General features: G+C 44.2%; 1 protein-coding gene across 2 annotated transcripts in view; it reads right to left on the bottom strand.

The window, feature by feature from the left end:
* Positions 1-137: 137 nt before the first annotated feature.
* LOC119286428 overlaps positions 138-13978 on the bottom strand; it is a 14929-nt gene continuing 1088 nt past the window's right edge. For both annotated transcript variants that reach the window (XM_037565806.1, XM_037565807.1), the window contains exons 2-6: positions 13681-13766; positions 1766-4246; positions 1473-1682; positions 1272-1396; positions 138-994 (exon numbers count right to left, since the gene is read on the bottom strand). In XM_037565806.1, the coding sequence (XP_037421703.1) occupies positions 534-994; positions 1272-1396; positions 1473-1682; positions 1766-4246; positions 13681-13766 (3363 nt within the window). In that variant the 3' untranslated portion in view covers positions 138-533. The remainder of the gene's footprint in view (positions 995-1271; positions 1397-1472; positions 1683-1765; positions 4247-13680; positions 13767-13978) is intronic.

The following is a 13978-nucleotide window of genomic DNA, read 5'->3' as shown; positions in this document are numbered from 1 at the left end:
CTGCAATTGTCATTGTGAATTTTCAACTGTTCATGTGAAGTTCATGTGGTTACTTCACGAAGGTTACTCAACAGTTCGACATGGCAAGAATCACAAGGAGCACAGGATAATAGCTCCATGATAATGACAAGATGAACTGATGATAATTTGCATGCCATTATATAAACAGAGGAGATGCTTTTACAGTACAATCGGCAAAATTGGCTCAAACTTGTACAACTTGCACAACAGAAAGTAAGCTCAGCTAAGTCGGCTCTTAATACAACATACAAAGAGCGAACACCACAGTCCAGTCCTGAACATGACAGGAACTAGCTAGCAGACAAGCACATAGGCGGACATAGAAGATGCGAGGCACAATGAGCCGGCACTGAAGCTAAAGAGCTCTCAGGTCTACTGCTAGCATGTTTCTGCCCTAAGAGTGACCACTGCAGCGCGCCACGCCTTAAGAGACAACAGCTACAGGTATGGTCCTCTGAAACCACAAGTATGCTCTGAAACCACAGCATGGTTGCCACGCACATATTCTGATCCTATATCACTGACCCAGGTTCTGTCATCACCTGCTGCACAGCAAACAGTAATGCACCTTCCTTCTGCATCTCCTGGATGAGTTGCGCGGACCTTGGTGTCCGTGAGACAACAAAACCACAGAGTTTAAGTGGCTGAGCTTCTGGATTTGAGCAGGGCTGTCCATGATCAGCTGGGCCGATATTTGCAGAGACTAGAGCTTGCACGTCAACAGGGGGCAGGCAATTGCCAGACAGCGCTTCCTTTCCTAGTTGGTTTGCATCCAGTAAGGGTTGATTCTCGGGATGCACGACCTGGTCCAGGGTGTCACTTTGTGCCTTGTCTTGCTGGTCCAAGGCATGCTGTTCTTGCGCATGTTCTTCCTTTGAAACATGTGCAGTACAATCTTGTTCCACTGGAAATCTTCTGATCTTATCTTTTCTGGGCTTGAACATTCCCCATAGATAGGGTTTCCCTTGGAATGCTGCAACAAGACAGAAACTAATGACTGGCTGACAAATTACTACAAAAGAAAAATTGACATGGAGCAAAAAGGCCTTGTATAAACCATGCATGCTCCACCATGACAAACAAAACAATGTTCAAGTAGGCAGTATGAAAAATCATGCACAACTGCATTACACATTACTATACCAAATGCAGTTTACTACATTAGTGGTAGCATAGGCAGATTAGGTGTAATATGGTATATTTTCAGGATACTCATAATTTTGAATAATGAAATCTGCCATATGACTTACTCTGATGTTCCACTGGTAGTACACCAGAAGGGAAGAGAAACAGCTTCCTCAAACCAACAACAGCTTCTAGAACAATTCCACTATCAGCAAGATGCTTCACCAGCTCATCCAGCTCTTTATTTGGCCTAGAGGATCAAAGAATGTCAGACCCTAGTATGTGTAGAAGAAATAAGACAAACAACATGCACAGGCTCAACAAACCTCATATCACCCGAAAAGAAATACAAGCCAATGCTGTCAGCTGTAGGTACCGGTGCCTCAAAGTGCTTTGGACATGATTCCGATGTAGAAAGCTTGGCCGCTTTCATTATTGGTGGCAATGATCTTGACAGTTCCTGCACCTTCTTGCCTGCTTTGGTTGACAGGTGTGCAGCCAATGGAATATAGTTATTGTTGATCTTCATGATTCCACTATCAACATAAAGAGACCATATTAGCACTTGACAGAAGAAAAAGAAGTATGCAAGTAATGGAATAAAGGGCATGTAACATACGTCCAACAAGGTATATCAAGGGGTTGCCCGCCAATACATTCTGAAATGACTGGCATCCTTGAACATCCAGCATTCGGATTTCTTACAGATGCATTTTCATCTTCCTCTGCCTCTACGCTTCGTTGCTTCTTCACCTGCTTATGATTCTTCGAACATCGATTCAAATTTCCTGACCCCAAAGCTTCTTTACCTTGTTCTACAGATCTTCTCTGGTTCTCCGCAGCATTTTCCACGCATTTTCTTTGCTTCTTCACATGTTCATTATCATCACAAGACCGGGAATTCAGATCTTCTGCCTGTAAGGCCTCAGCATCTTCCTCTTCGTCATAAGTTAAAATGAGTTTTCTTCGTTTCTTTGGCTCATCACTCTCGCGTAATTCTTTCGATTTTGAAGAGAAACCTGATGCTTGCGCTGCACAACTGCTGCTTGGATTATTCAATGCGCAGCTGCTTTCCATCAGCGCCAGATCCATGTTTTCTGAAGGTCTTGATCTGTCCACAGAACGTCTGCGCAGAGAGTAGGGCTGCAAGACACTGGTAACCATACCTCTCTCCTGTGAAGGTCTTGATCTGTCCACAGAACGTCTACGCAGAGAGTAGGGCTGCAAGACACTGGTAACAACACCGCTCTCCTGTGAAGGTCTTGATCTGTCCACAGAACGTCTACGCAGAGAGTAGGGCTGCAAGACACTGGTAACCATACCTCTCTTCCGTGAAGGTCTTGATCTGTCCACAGAACGTCTACGAAGAGAGTAGGGCTGCAAGACACCTGTCTTCCGTGAATATCGGATGCCATTGTTAGCCAGCCATGACTTAACAATTTTCTTGTCTTTTCCCATCTTTGAGTGCCCAATAACTTTATCATTGCTACCATTGTCTTTCCTGGGTGTGTTCTGGCAAGTTCGTACTGGTCTACCACTTTTTGACCGTGCAACCTTGGCATTTTCATTCCCACTTATAATACAGGCTTTCTGATATTTTGTTCCATCAGGAGCGTAATTTTCTGATTGCTTACGCTTTCTAGGGTTGATTTTTGTTGACTCACATGGACCAACAAACTTGGAAGGCAATAAGTCATTGTTAATGCCTTCCTCTTGCAACAACTCATTGCTAATGCCTTCCTCTTGCAATAACTCATTGCTAATGCCTTCCTCTTGCAACAACTCATTGCTAATGCCTTCCTCTTGCAACAACTCATTGCTAATGCCTTCCTCATGCAATATCAGCTGAAGAGGCACCTTTTTTACGGCAAGAGAAGATGTCTTTCCTGCATTACATTGGAGGTTTATTGCATCTCGGTTACCATGTGCTGGCTCAGGATCTGTAATTCCATTTACCTTGCAAGAGTTAACTATCTTTCTAGCAACACATATTCGCCTTCGCATCTTATTGTTTTTGGTGCTTGATAAAAGCTCATCTGATCTTCTATTTGCTTCATCTGAGTTACCTTCACCACAACTCAAGCTTTCATTTGCCATTTTGGGATTTGATCCTTTGTGGTTCTCCAATTCAGAGGCAACGGTTTCCATGTCCACCAAGCACCTTGTTCTTTCAGCACTGTTTTCCTGAATAGCCGCATCTTCTAGTTCATTTGAGGGACTTGATTGCATCAGTGGCATTGCCCAAGAGTCCAAACGCTGCTCTAGAGGATTCAAGACATCCACACTCCCTGTCTCCAGATCTGATCCTAGCATCGGCTTTGAATGATTTGGTGCAAGCTTTGATGCTACAACAGTCTCCTCCGATCCTTTAACCAACTTCAAAGGTTCAGATTTCTCTATGTTTACCAATAAACCATCTGCTTGCTCCATGCTTACCGATGTAGAACAAGACTTGTCCACAATCATTGGGCAGGATCCCTCGACCTCACTCATTAGAGAAAAAATATCACCCTTTCTTCCTGGTGGAACAAAACCCTCAACATACTTCGATGAAGCAAAGCAGCCACTCCTTGCATTTGGGAGATCAGGACAGTCCATAGAATCTGAAGCAAGTTTAGAACCACCAATTTCCTTTTGCAAATTGTTGGGTTCAATACTTGAAGCATGATCCAAAGCCAAATTACTTGAACCATCAAAACTCTCCGGTGTGCAAATTAAGTGCCCATTTATATCCTCCCCTTCCTTCTTACAATCAATGAGATTGGGTATATCCCGGACAGAGATTTCACAAGAATCTAATGTCTCTTCAACACATCGTCCCCGACTCGATGTGTCTCCACCCGGGACATGTTCAATACTTTCATCAAAACTAGCTTCTCTTTCTCGGCATGGTCTATTTCTACGAAGTCCGCGTGCCTTCGTTACCTTCTCTTGCTCGACATTTGGTTCATTGACTACAGAGAAATCCAACTGGGTGTTCCTTGGTTGCCTTTGACAATTTGCGTCTCCTGGCGACTTAATGGCTTCACTCTGTTTTGGGATACAATCACTACATGACCACTCCACTGCCGAATCGAAGTTTATCTCATCCAAACAATATCTACAAAACAACAGACCATGTTAAGTTAAAGATATAGCTTGGATTATTCAAGATGTTAATAGAGACAACCACATGTCAAGAAGGGATTTGCCCTCTCTTTACAAAGGCATAGATATCTAGGCCCCTCAATGTGATTGGATTTAGAGAGTACATGGCAATGTAAAATGTTGTTGTAGAGTCAACTATAATGATGATTGGTTAGTCATCCTCTCATAGTAAGTTCCATCCACTACAGAGCCAAACCACTTACACAACACAACAAAGCCTTTGAAATATCTTCAAAACACAACTAGTGACTCTCTGCGACCCCGTAGCACTTCATGAGCAGTACTACTGGATTGGAAATAGGTGCCAAGCAATTCGCTTATGTGTCGGGAGTTACAGAACCCAACCATTGAGAGTTACCCTATGTGTCGGTTTGTTTAGAGGCGGTGTAATAGCCCCGGACCAACATTTCCTTAGAAATTGATTGTGCATCATGATCATCTCATCAACATTATACTCCCTCCGTGCGTTCCGAATTACTTGTCGCGGAAATGGATAAAAATGAATGTATCTAAAACTAAAATACATCTAGATACATCCATTTTACAAGTAATTCCGGATGGAGGGAGTATTTATTTAATTTTGATATAGGATTGAGGATTAATTCAACACTCCAATTTTTCTTGAAGGGCTAAAACCCTAAATTGTGCCAATTGTCCAAAATGCCCTTCCTGAAACCTACAATATTTGGCAAAAACCTCATAATCATTATGTGGGCCCTCCTGGAATTTTAAGGTTTAAAATGGATCTCTACTTATATGGCAGGTAAATTATGGCGATTGCATATAAAATCTTGCTAAGATTTTAGCGCATCATGTACTAAGGGACGTGTAGTCACGGGCTAATCTACTAGAATGCTAAGGTTTCATCTTTCACTTTTCTCCCATCATCCCTTCATCCAACCTTCCACCCTCCACCATTTTTTTTCTAGATTTTCATCCCCTTCTTATGGTATAGCAATAAATTCATGGCCATACAAGCAAATAAATACAACATCAATCAATCTCTTATTTTATTAGTTTAAGAAATAGCTGGAAAATCTATACTTTATAACCAAAACATATCTTATTTTGTATATTTGCTCTGAATAAAGATTTGTCCCGTACGGTATTCTTATTGTGTTAAAAAATATTTGACCCCTGTGGCAACACACAGGCACATACCTAGTCTGGCTTAAAACCCTAAGCATAACTAATTGAGGTTATTTTCCTATAAAAATATAAAAATGACCCAAAAAATTATGATTCTTTTTGTGAGGCTTCATTATAGTACAAATAAACCCCACAAAAATTTCATAAATTTTGGAGTTCCCAACAAATTATAAATAGTGAGTAATTATTTTAAATGAAATAATTAAGGAGAGAGAAATTGCTACTGTGCCGCAATTCAACCAAATGCGCCAAGGGCGCAATGCTGCACAACGCTGCAGCTAGTAGCTAACAAGCCGGCCCATATAAACACTAATTGGCCAACCAACCCTAGCCAGCCCACCACCTAAGGACCAAGGCCCATCTAGTCTATATAAGCCCGATCGGCCACCCCCACCTACCCTAGTGAAAACCCTAGCAGCTATGAGATGTAGACGCCCACCTCAAGCCTGATCCACCGCCGCACCCTTCGTTCCCCCTCCTCTCCTAGATCGCGCCATGACGCCCAGCAGTCCAACAACCGACATCTCCTGCACCGACCATGGCGATTGTCGTGCCTCGCCGCACCATAGCCCTACCAACGCTACCTCCATGGCTCCCCATCACCGGTCGCTAGCCTGACGCCCAACCATTTGCCTTCCCAGTCTACGGGGACGCCCCTGCACCTCGTCGACGAGCCACCTCATCCAGCATATCAGGCGTCCTCGACCACAACCACCTCGAGTGCCTCCCTATGCCCTCTGTCAGCGGCGAAGCCAAACTCAAGTATCTGTGGGCTCGTTGCTAATTATTTGAAAAAAAATCACAATGAACAATTAGTATACCGTGTTTCAGGCTGTTTTATTCAAGAGTTATGGGGTCAGCTAACCCACAACCAACATATAGAATCACCTCTGCCCTCTGTCGACCCAGTCATTGACTTTGGCAGCCCCTACCCAGGATCATTGACGAGCTCAATTCCGCTTCCGTCGATCGCCCACATCCACCGCCTCCGAATTCGCTCACCCACCGACCCCGCTACACATGTCGTCCACCGTCGCCTCCGTATCAGCGCCACTCCAGACCCAACAATCAACAACCATCGAATCTGTTTCCAACACCGAACGACACCACCACCTAGCTAGTCCAACGAGGCCCCGCCAAATTCGTCTACAACTAGAACCACCACCCTGCAAGTACCTCATCGCCAATGACCACCGTGGACGCACCACCAAGTTCAATGACGACGACCCACAGACCCGATCTGCATCACCTGCACACTACAAGTTTATCACCTTCGAGGCAACCGCCGAGTGCGATGACATGCATACTCAAATAATGCGTAGGTACTTGCTCCATGGTCGAGATTTGACGTATGCATGCGATGTATGAGATGCACCTAGTGTATTATCTCCGCTGATGAACCGGATCACTCCCTGTAGCAGAACACAACACACACACACAATTGGGACCAATTGCGCCAAAATCTCTAATGAGAAACTAGACAAGCATATTGTTGTTGTGAACCCAAATCACTGCCATGGCTACCAACTTGTGCTTGTCATGGCACGAAATCGTAAAACGCATATTATATGTCAAATTATTTAGAAAATTGCATATAACCTTGATGTGTCATTCTAATGCATGTTAACACCATAAAATTGTTATTTAACTCAAATAACATTATGACTTCCTATTGACATGGAGAAGGAGTTACTTTATATAAATGATTCTTCTTCATTTAACTTTTGCAATTTGACTAGTGCATCCCTCATAATCTTATGCCATGTTCAGATGAGCCCTTACATTAATTGTTGAAATTAGTGAAAATGTTATACTTAGTGTGTTTCAACTCCAAATAACTTGATAGTGTTGCATTAGATTATTTTCAGCTCCGCACCATATTCATACTTGTTACACTTCATGTACTAGCCAACGCAACTATAAGTCCGAACTGATGGAAAGAGCTAGGCAACATATACACTTCAACACTCCCTCTCATGTGTGATGCGAAAATTCAACACATGGATAGATTCAGAGGTATATGTGAAAAAAAGGGGGTAACAACAATTTTTAGATAAATTGCAAAAGCCAGGACTTGAACTCACAACCAAAAGTCTGAACTGATGGAAATGGCTAGGCAATATTTACTTGCATTCATGTAAGTACCACTAGATGAATGCCCAGTTTGGGGTCTTTTGGAAATGGTTCATGTGATGCATTCCAAGTTCAATTAACATGCCTCTTGTTCATTAGGATAATCTTGCATAACCATATACATGTCAAGCATTGCATTTCATGAACATACTACATCTTTGTTGGCTTCTTCAAGATAGGATTTGAAGATGGCATGAGTCGTTGTGATATTACCTTTACTTTCTAGTCCTATCATGAGTAGTTACTTGGTTGTGTTCTTTGCCTATTTAGCCCTTCTTACCGGTCATGGTATGCATGCTTAGGATTGTTGCTTGAGTCATGTTATATCTACTTACCATTGTTTATGAGTAGCCAAACCTGGCTCTGATACATTGTTATTGCGTATGAATATACTTATGTTCATATGTAACGAAGGCAACGATTGGAGGCCATGTTTGGGCACATGGTGTTTGTTCAACTGAGCTAAGAGCATCTCCAGCCGTTCGGCCTCCAGGACGCCGAAAAAGTGACATCTAGGGCCGAACCGGTGTTAATTTTGGCGTGGGGGCGAACGTGTTCCCAGTCGACGCCCCCAAATTGGCACAAACACGACACAAACACGGCACAAGCTCGGTGAATTCATTCAAATTTGTACAAAAAACTACCGCCGCCCGCCTTCTACATGCCGAGAAGCCTGTAGAACCGAGTGTAGTCGCGACCGTCGTCGTCGTCATCGTCGTCGCCCTGCGTCCCACCGGAGCCGCCGTCGTCCCTGCTGCACCCCTGACCAGGGTCGCAGACGCGAGGGGGGTTGGACGCCTCGGGCGCGTCCTCATCGTCGTTGTCAAGGACGACGACGCCACCCTCGTCGCGTCCGTGGCGCCGAGCTTTGATCTCCTCGTAGGCCCAGCGTTGGCGCTCCACCTGCTCGCGGACATAGTCCGCCTTCGCCCACTTGAGGGCGGTCTTGTTGGCGGCAGCCATCTCCTCGTGCTCCTTCACAAGGAGCAACCCTGTCTCGATCTTCAAACGGACAAGGCGGAGGGAACGAGGGGAGGGGCAGCCGCCGCCCTCGTTGATGACAAGGGCGGCGCTGCAGGTGCAGCGCCCAAGTGGCGTCTCCTGCAGCTATGGCTTGATGGGCTCAGCGCCGGCGGCCCAAAGGAAAGCGAACCGAAGCCCGATGATGATGAGGTCGCCGTCTCCATTCGCTACGGTGTCCAGGAACTACCGCGGCGGCAAGAGAAGGACGGGGGAGACGTGTACTCAAGGCGTGGCGTGTTTCCGGCCTCAATGTGGTCGAGGACGACCGGGCACGCCCCACCATTCGCGCTGCCCGTCATAGTTGAGGTGGTCGCGGGGCACGACGCCGTTTGCGGAGGCGACCTGGTCGGCATGGCGGCGGTCTAAGTACATCGTCCATAGGTTGTGGTTGTCGGCAGCATACCTTGGCTCGTTCCGTTGCGCCTCCGACAGCGACGAACGGATGCATGCTATCTCGGCGCGGCGTTCGGCACCGGTGGGCGCCGGGGGCACAGGGACGCCGCCGGCGTTCAGCCTCCACGAGCCCGGCACCCGCATGTCCGGGGGCGCCGGGTAGTCGACCTCATAGAGGAGGCGCGCCTCGTCCTCCCGCAGATGGCGATGGTCGAAGCCATTCGCCTCCGTGGCGTCGTCTGGGTAACGCTCGACCATTGCTCATCGGCGGGGGGAAGAGTGGGGAAGAGGGGCTACGATGGCGAGAAGTGGCGAGTTGTGGCGTTCACCGGCAGGGAGGTCGGCTTTTATAGCCGAAGATGGTCGGTGAGAAGCTGCCCGTCGAGTGCCGTGTGGAGGGAGCTGGCGGGACGCGCATCGCGGCGTCTTTGCTGTACCGCCCGTGAGACATCAATGGAAGGCTGACCGACGCGACGGCGTGGCAGCCTTGGCATTGTTTCCCATGGGAACTGAGGCGATGAGGACGACGAAGGAGGCGAGTCACTGGCTCGGCAAACCCGCTCCAATTCGCGCCAAAATTGTTTCCACCGGCGCCCCCTAGCGCGCCGGGTTCAGCCTGGGTCCGCCGACGCGAAAATCGGCCCGAGCCGGCAAAAAATGGGCTCCTGGGGGCATTGGGCCATTTTTTCGGCGCCAACAACAAGAAAGGGGCTTCGGGTAGGCCTGTTGTGGGCGCGGCTGGAGATGCTCTAACACTATGACCCGACAACGTGTTTGGTAATCTTGGGAAGGGGAGCAGAATTTAAAGGAGGGAGTTGTGACGAGATTAGACATGGGAAGTGCTATTTTATTCCAAATTCCTTGTTTGGTATGGGTGAGATTGCATGTGGAAATTTAAGAGGGGTGTTTATTCCCTCATTTTGTTAGTGGGAATTCATGTGGACTTAGATAAGAGATGGCAACATAAGTTATGATGAAGGGACGAGATGTTCTATGTAAATCAATTCCCACCCACTCCCCTGTTGATAAAATGGTGGGAGTTGACTCTTAGCAATCCATTCCTAAATTCCCATTCCTTCCGACCAAACAGGCAACTTTATGTTTTAGATCTCCTAAACTCCCATTCCCATTGTAGCTCTTTATCTTGATCAAAGACCGAGCGTACCAAACTCTCAATGGGAGAGAATAGGCCCCTCTCATGACCTAGTACCTAATCCCCAAACCTGTCCAGGGGCCCCATAGTTCAGGCTTCCCTTTTGGCATACAAGTAGTTGCATGAATCACCTTCGTCTACAATAAGTATAAGATGTTATTTTTATCATGGGATGATGTTTTCACCTAATGTTTTCATACATATAGGAATGTAGCCGAGCCAAGTGATTATCCTGGTCAAGGCTCTAGACATCTTGGACCACGCACACAATGGTCGAGTCTGACTCAAAGCTATCGTTGGACTCTCGATTCGGGTACAACTCAGTTGGGTTGCTCGTTGGACTTATTCTACAACGTGTGGGAAGTGTTTGTGGCTTATCTCACTCCGCCAACATACCGTGCATGCTACTCGCACAGGCACCAAGAGCAATAGGCACGTGTTAAGGTACAATGTTACATCCCTATAGGATTAAATTTATCCAAATAGCCATGTCCAATGTTATGGATGACTTGGTGATTTTGTACTTGATACTAGAACAACTTCAACTAATAACTAATAAAACTTGCCAACTTAGGCATGAGTGCCATGGATATACTTATGGGTGATGCGAGGGGGATTCATGGTGTGGTGTCATGCTTGACGTTATGATACCTGAAGCAAGTTATCATGTGTGCATTCATTGTCATTGTTTCAAGCATTGTTTGGAGAACCTGGTGCATCTGATCACAAAACTGTCGCCCCTATAAGATGAGAATCTTGAAGCATAGTGGCTCTTTTCTCTAGGTTGCCTGTATAAGGCATTGACCCCTTAGGCTCGAGCGAACTTTATGATACCATTGGAACTCTCATAGCCTTTGTATTCCCAACCACCACTTGTTCTTGAGTCACATTTTAGGGCAACAGGCAAGCGATTTCAATGACCAATGATAAGCCGAAGGGGAGGCAAGCAATGGCGAGGAGAAGGAATTAGGGGCTAGAGAGCTTGGAAAGTGTCTTCAATGGCCACACTGGAGAAATTGAGGAAGAGAAGGTCACGCACATATGACAGGACAATAGGAATAGGCTAGTTTATTACTCCCTCCATCTCAAAATAAGTGTCTCAAGCGATCTCAACGACCAATGGTAGGCCTAAGGGGAGGCAAGCAGCAACAAGGAGAAAAAAATAGGGGCTAGGGAGCTTGGAAAGTGTCTTCAATGGGTCACATTGGAGAAATTGAGGAAGAGAAGGTCACATGCATATGACAGGAGAACAGGAATAGGCTAATTTATTACTTCCTAACCAAAACATGATTTTCTATAAACTGGTTATTCAAAAAGAAGTTCATAAAACCAATTTTGCTAGAAACCAATTATAAACTCTTACTATGTGTGGCTAGTGTTCAAAACGATGCCCTCCGTCAAATGAGGCAAACTGGTGTGTCTGAGACCATTGGGGGCATAATGGTTGTGCGCTCCTTGCCTGATGTTTTAATGCTCTACTAATGCACAATTAGTAGAGGTCCATCTTTAATTTATAGATCAACAATATATGCGATTTTTTTATAATATAGGACAATGCTACACAACATTGCCATATTTCAGTTCTACTATGAGGCGACCACTCCTCTCTCTTCCTCTCACGTACATGCATTATAATGTACATGCATTATAATGTATATGGTACAGAATGGCGTCACATTTTGTACAGCATGCGACCACCACTCCACTTCTTTCTCTAGACATGCATGCAACCAAAAAGAGGCCAATGTATGTAAGCATCAACGAAGATTCCTTCGTTTTAACTTTTTAAAATGTTTTATCCCCAAACCGTAATCTAATTGATCCCGTGTTGATATATTTTGGCGACTTCTCTTCTATAAATAATTGCTAGATTAATATCACTTCCTAGATTGTAGTCACTTCATTACTTAACTCTTAGTTATACCAAATTATAGCAACTAAGTTACCAAGTTACTACTAGATGTCATTCTCCCCCACCTATGCAGACTTGCTTGGAATACTTGAAAACTCAGTTTGTAGTCCTACATAGCACTGGAGTGCTTGACAACACATGTAAAATATTGCATGGTAACCACACAATATTATTGTGGCAATTGTTCATTGCTAATATGACAACCATGTTATACATATGGCAACTTGTAGTGACAAAAAAGATCATACAAACATGCCAACATGGGTTCTTTTGAAGCTCTCAAGACAAACTCAACGACAAAGACAAATTTATAATTGGATTAACGATTTGTAAAATAAATCATTTTAAAACCTGAATTTAATAATTAATGTAACGATGTCCGCGTGAGGTGGAAGATTCATGCATATATGTGCTCTCATAGATATAGATAGGAATAAAGGCCAAATCATGAATACTTTAGAGGAGAAACCAAAGCCTCATTAGCTTTCGGGGATTTGATTGATGGAATTACCCCAAGATTTTCCGTAAAGCATGTGGCTAAGATTGTTTGGATTCCAAAACAGTGATACTTTCTGTATTGGTATAATAAACTCCACCTGTTCCACGTTTATAGGTTATAAGGTGCATAAGGTTTTCCAATCAAATGTGTATGTTTGACCAATATTTTAGAAAAAGAAGTAGTATTAACATCTATAATACCAAATATATAAAAATTAGATCCATCATGAAATGTATTTTCATATTTTATTTATTCTGTATTAATGATGTTGATATTTTATTCTAGAATCCTTGTCAAACATATACATGTCTGACTTTCATGAAAATTTATGCACCTTATATTATTGAACTATGCACCTTATATTATGAAACAAAGGGAGTAACAGATATAGATACAATAGATCAAAGGAGGACCAAATTAGGGAAGGAACCATAGGATGAGCAAATTAGGCAAAAAGAACAAAGTGTCATCAATTGGGGGATAAGACTAAGGGGGTATTTGGTTTGTGTGTTGGGACTGAAAAAGTCCCTAGCAAACCAAACAGGATGGGACTTTTTGCTAAAAGTCCTTAGAAGCACCTCCTTGAGAGTCTTTTTCAAAAAGTCCTAGGACTAGAGAACCAAACACCACGTAAATTGTCCCAAGATTTTTGCATATCTTTCCCCAAAATATGACACCCATTTAACTATGAAAACTAGCATCATAATCAATATGCATGGCCTCAATCATTTGGATTCCAATATACTCAGCAAAGCAAAAACGCCCTTCTTTGAGAGTCAAAGATAGTAATAGATATGGATAGGCGAAAAGATCAAAGGATGGCCAAATTAGGGAGAAAGAACAAAATGTCATCGCCTTTGGGGGACGCGATCCAATTAATCCAAGAATTTGGTATTAATTCTCCCCAAATTCCCAAATTATGACTGCCACTAAATTGCAAAAATAGCATCAAGAAGATGGGTAGCAAACTACGCAATCACTTTAGCCTGGACTAAAAGTGGCATGAATAAATAAAATCTATGCATTTAGTAAGAAGTAAAATCCTCTGATATTGCGTTTTCAGATGAAAAGCATGGGGCATGGTGACTAATAGGAGTAGATATCTAGCAAGATCGAGAAGCATACCGATGCCTAGCAGCATTGTTGCAGTTGATGCATCGCAGCAGAAGATGACTGTAGCCGACATCTCCGCACTCATCACAGACATCATCCTGCACAAGAAAATTCACCAAAAGATGTATTGTCGAATTAGCATTGGCTTCACAGATCTCCCAAATAAATAGTCTCAGTTAATCTCATCCACTCTAAACAGACAACACGTTTGGTTAGCAATTTTTTCACTATCTTCCTATTACACCGGCTCGTGATTACGTTACCAGTGTTTGTTTAGGTCCGGCCGGTTTTAGATCCCTCTAATCGGAAA

The sequence above is a fragment of the Triticum dicoccoides genome, chromosome 4A (genome assembly GCF_002162155.2).
Source record: "Triticum dicoccoides isolate Atlit2015 ecotype Zavitan chromosome 4A, WEW_v2.0, whole genome shotgun sequence".
Classification (NCBI taxonomy): Eukaryota; Viridiplantae; Streptophyta; class Magnoliopsida; order Poales; family Poaceae; genus Triticum; species Triticum dicoccoides.
Note: the sequence above shows the minus strand (reverse complement) of the source record. Positions and strands in the feature narration are given on the sequence as shown.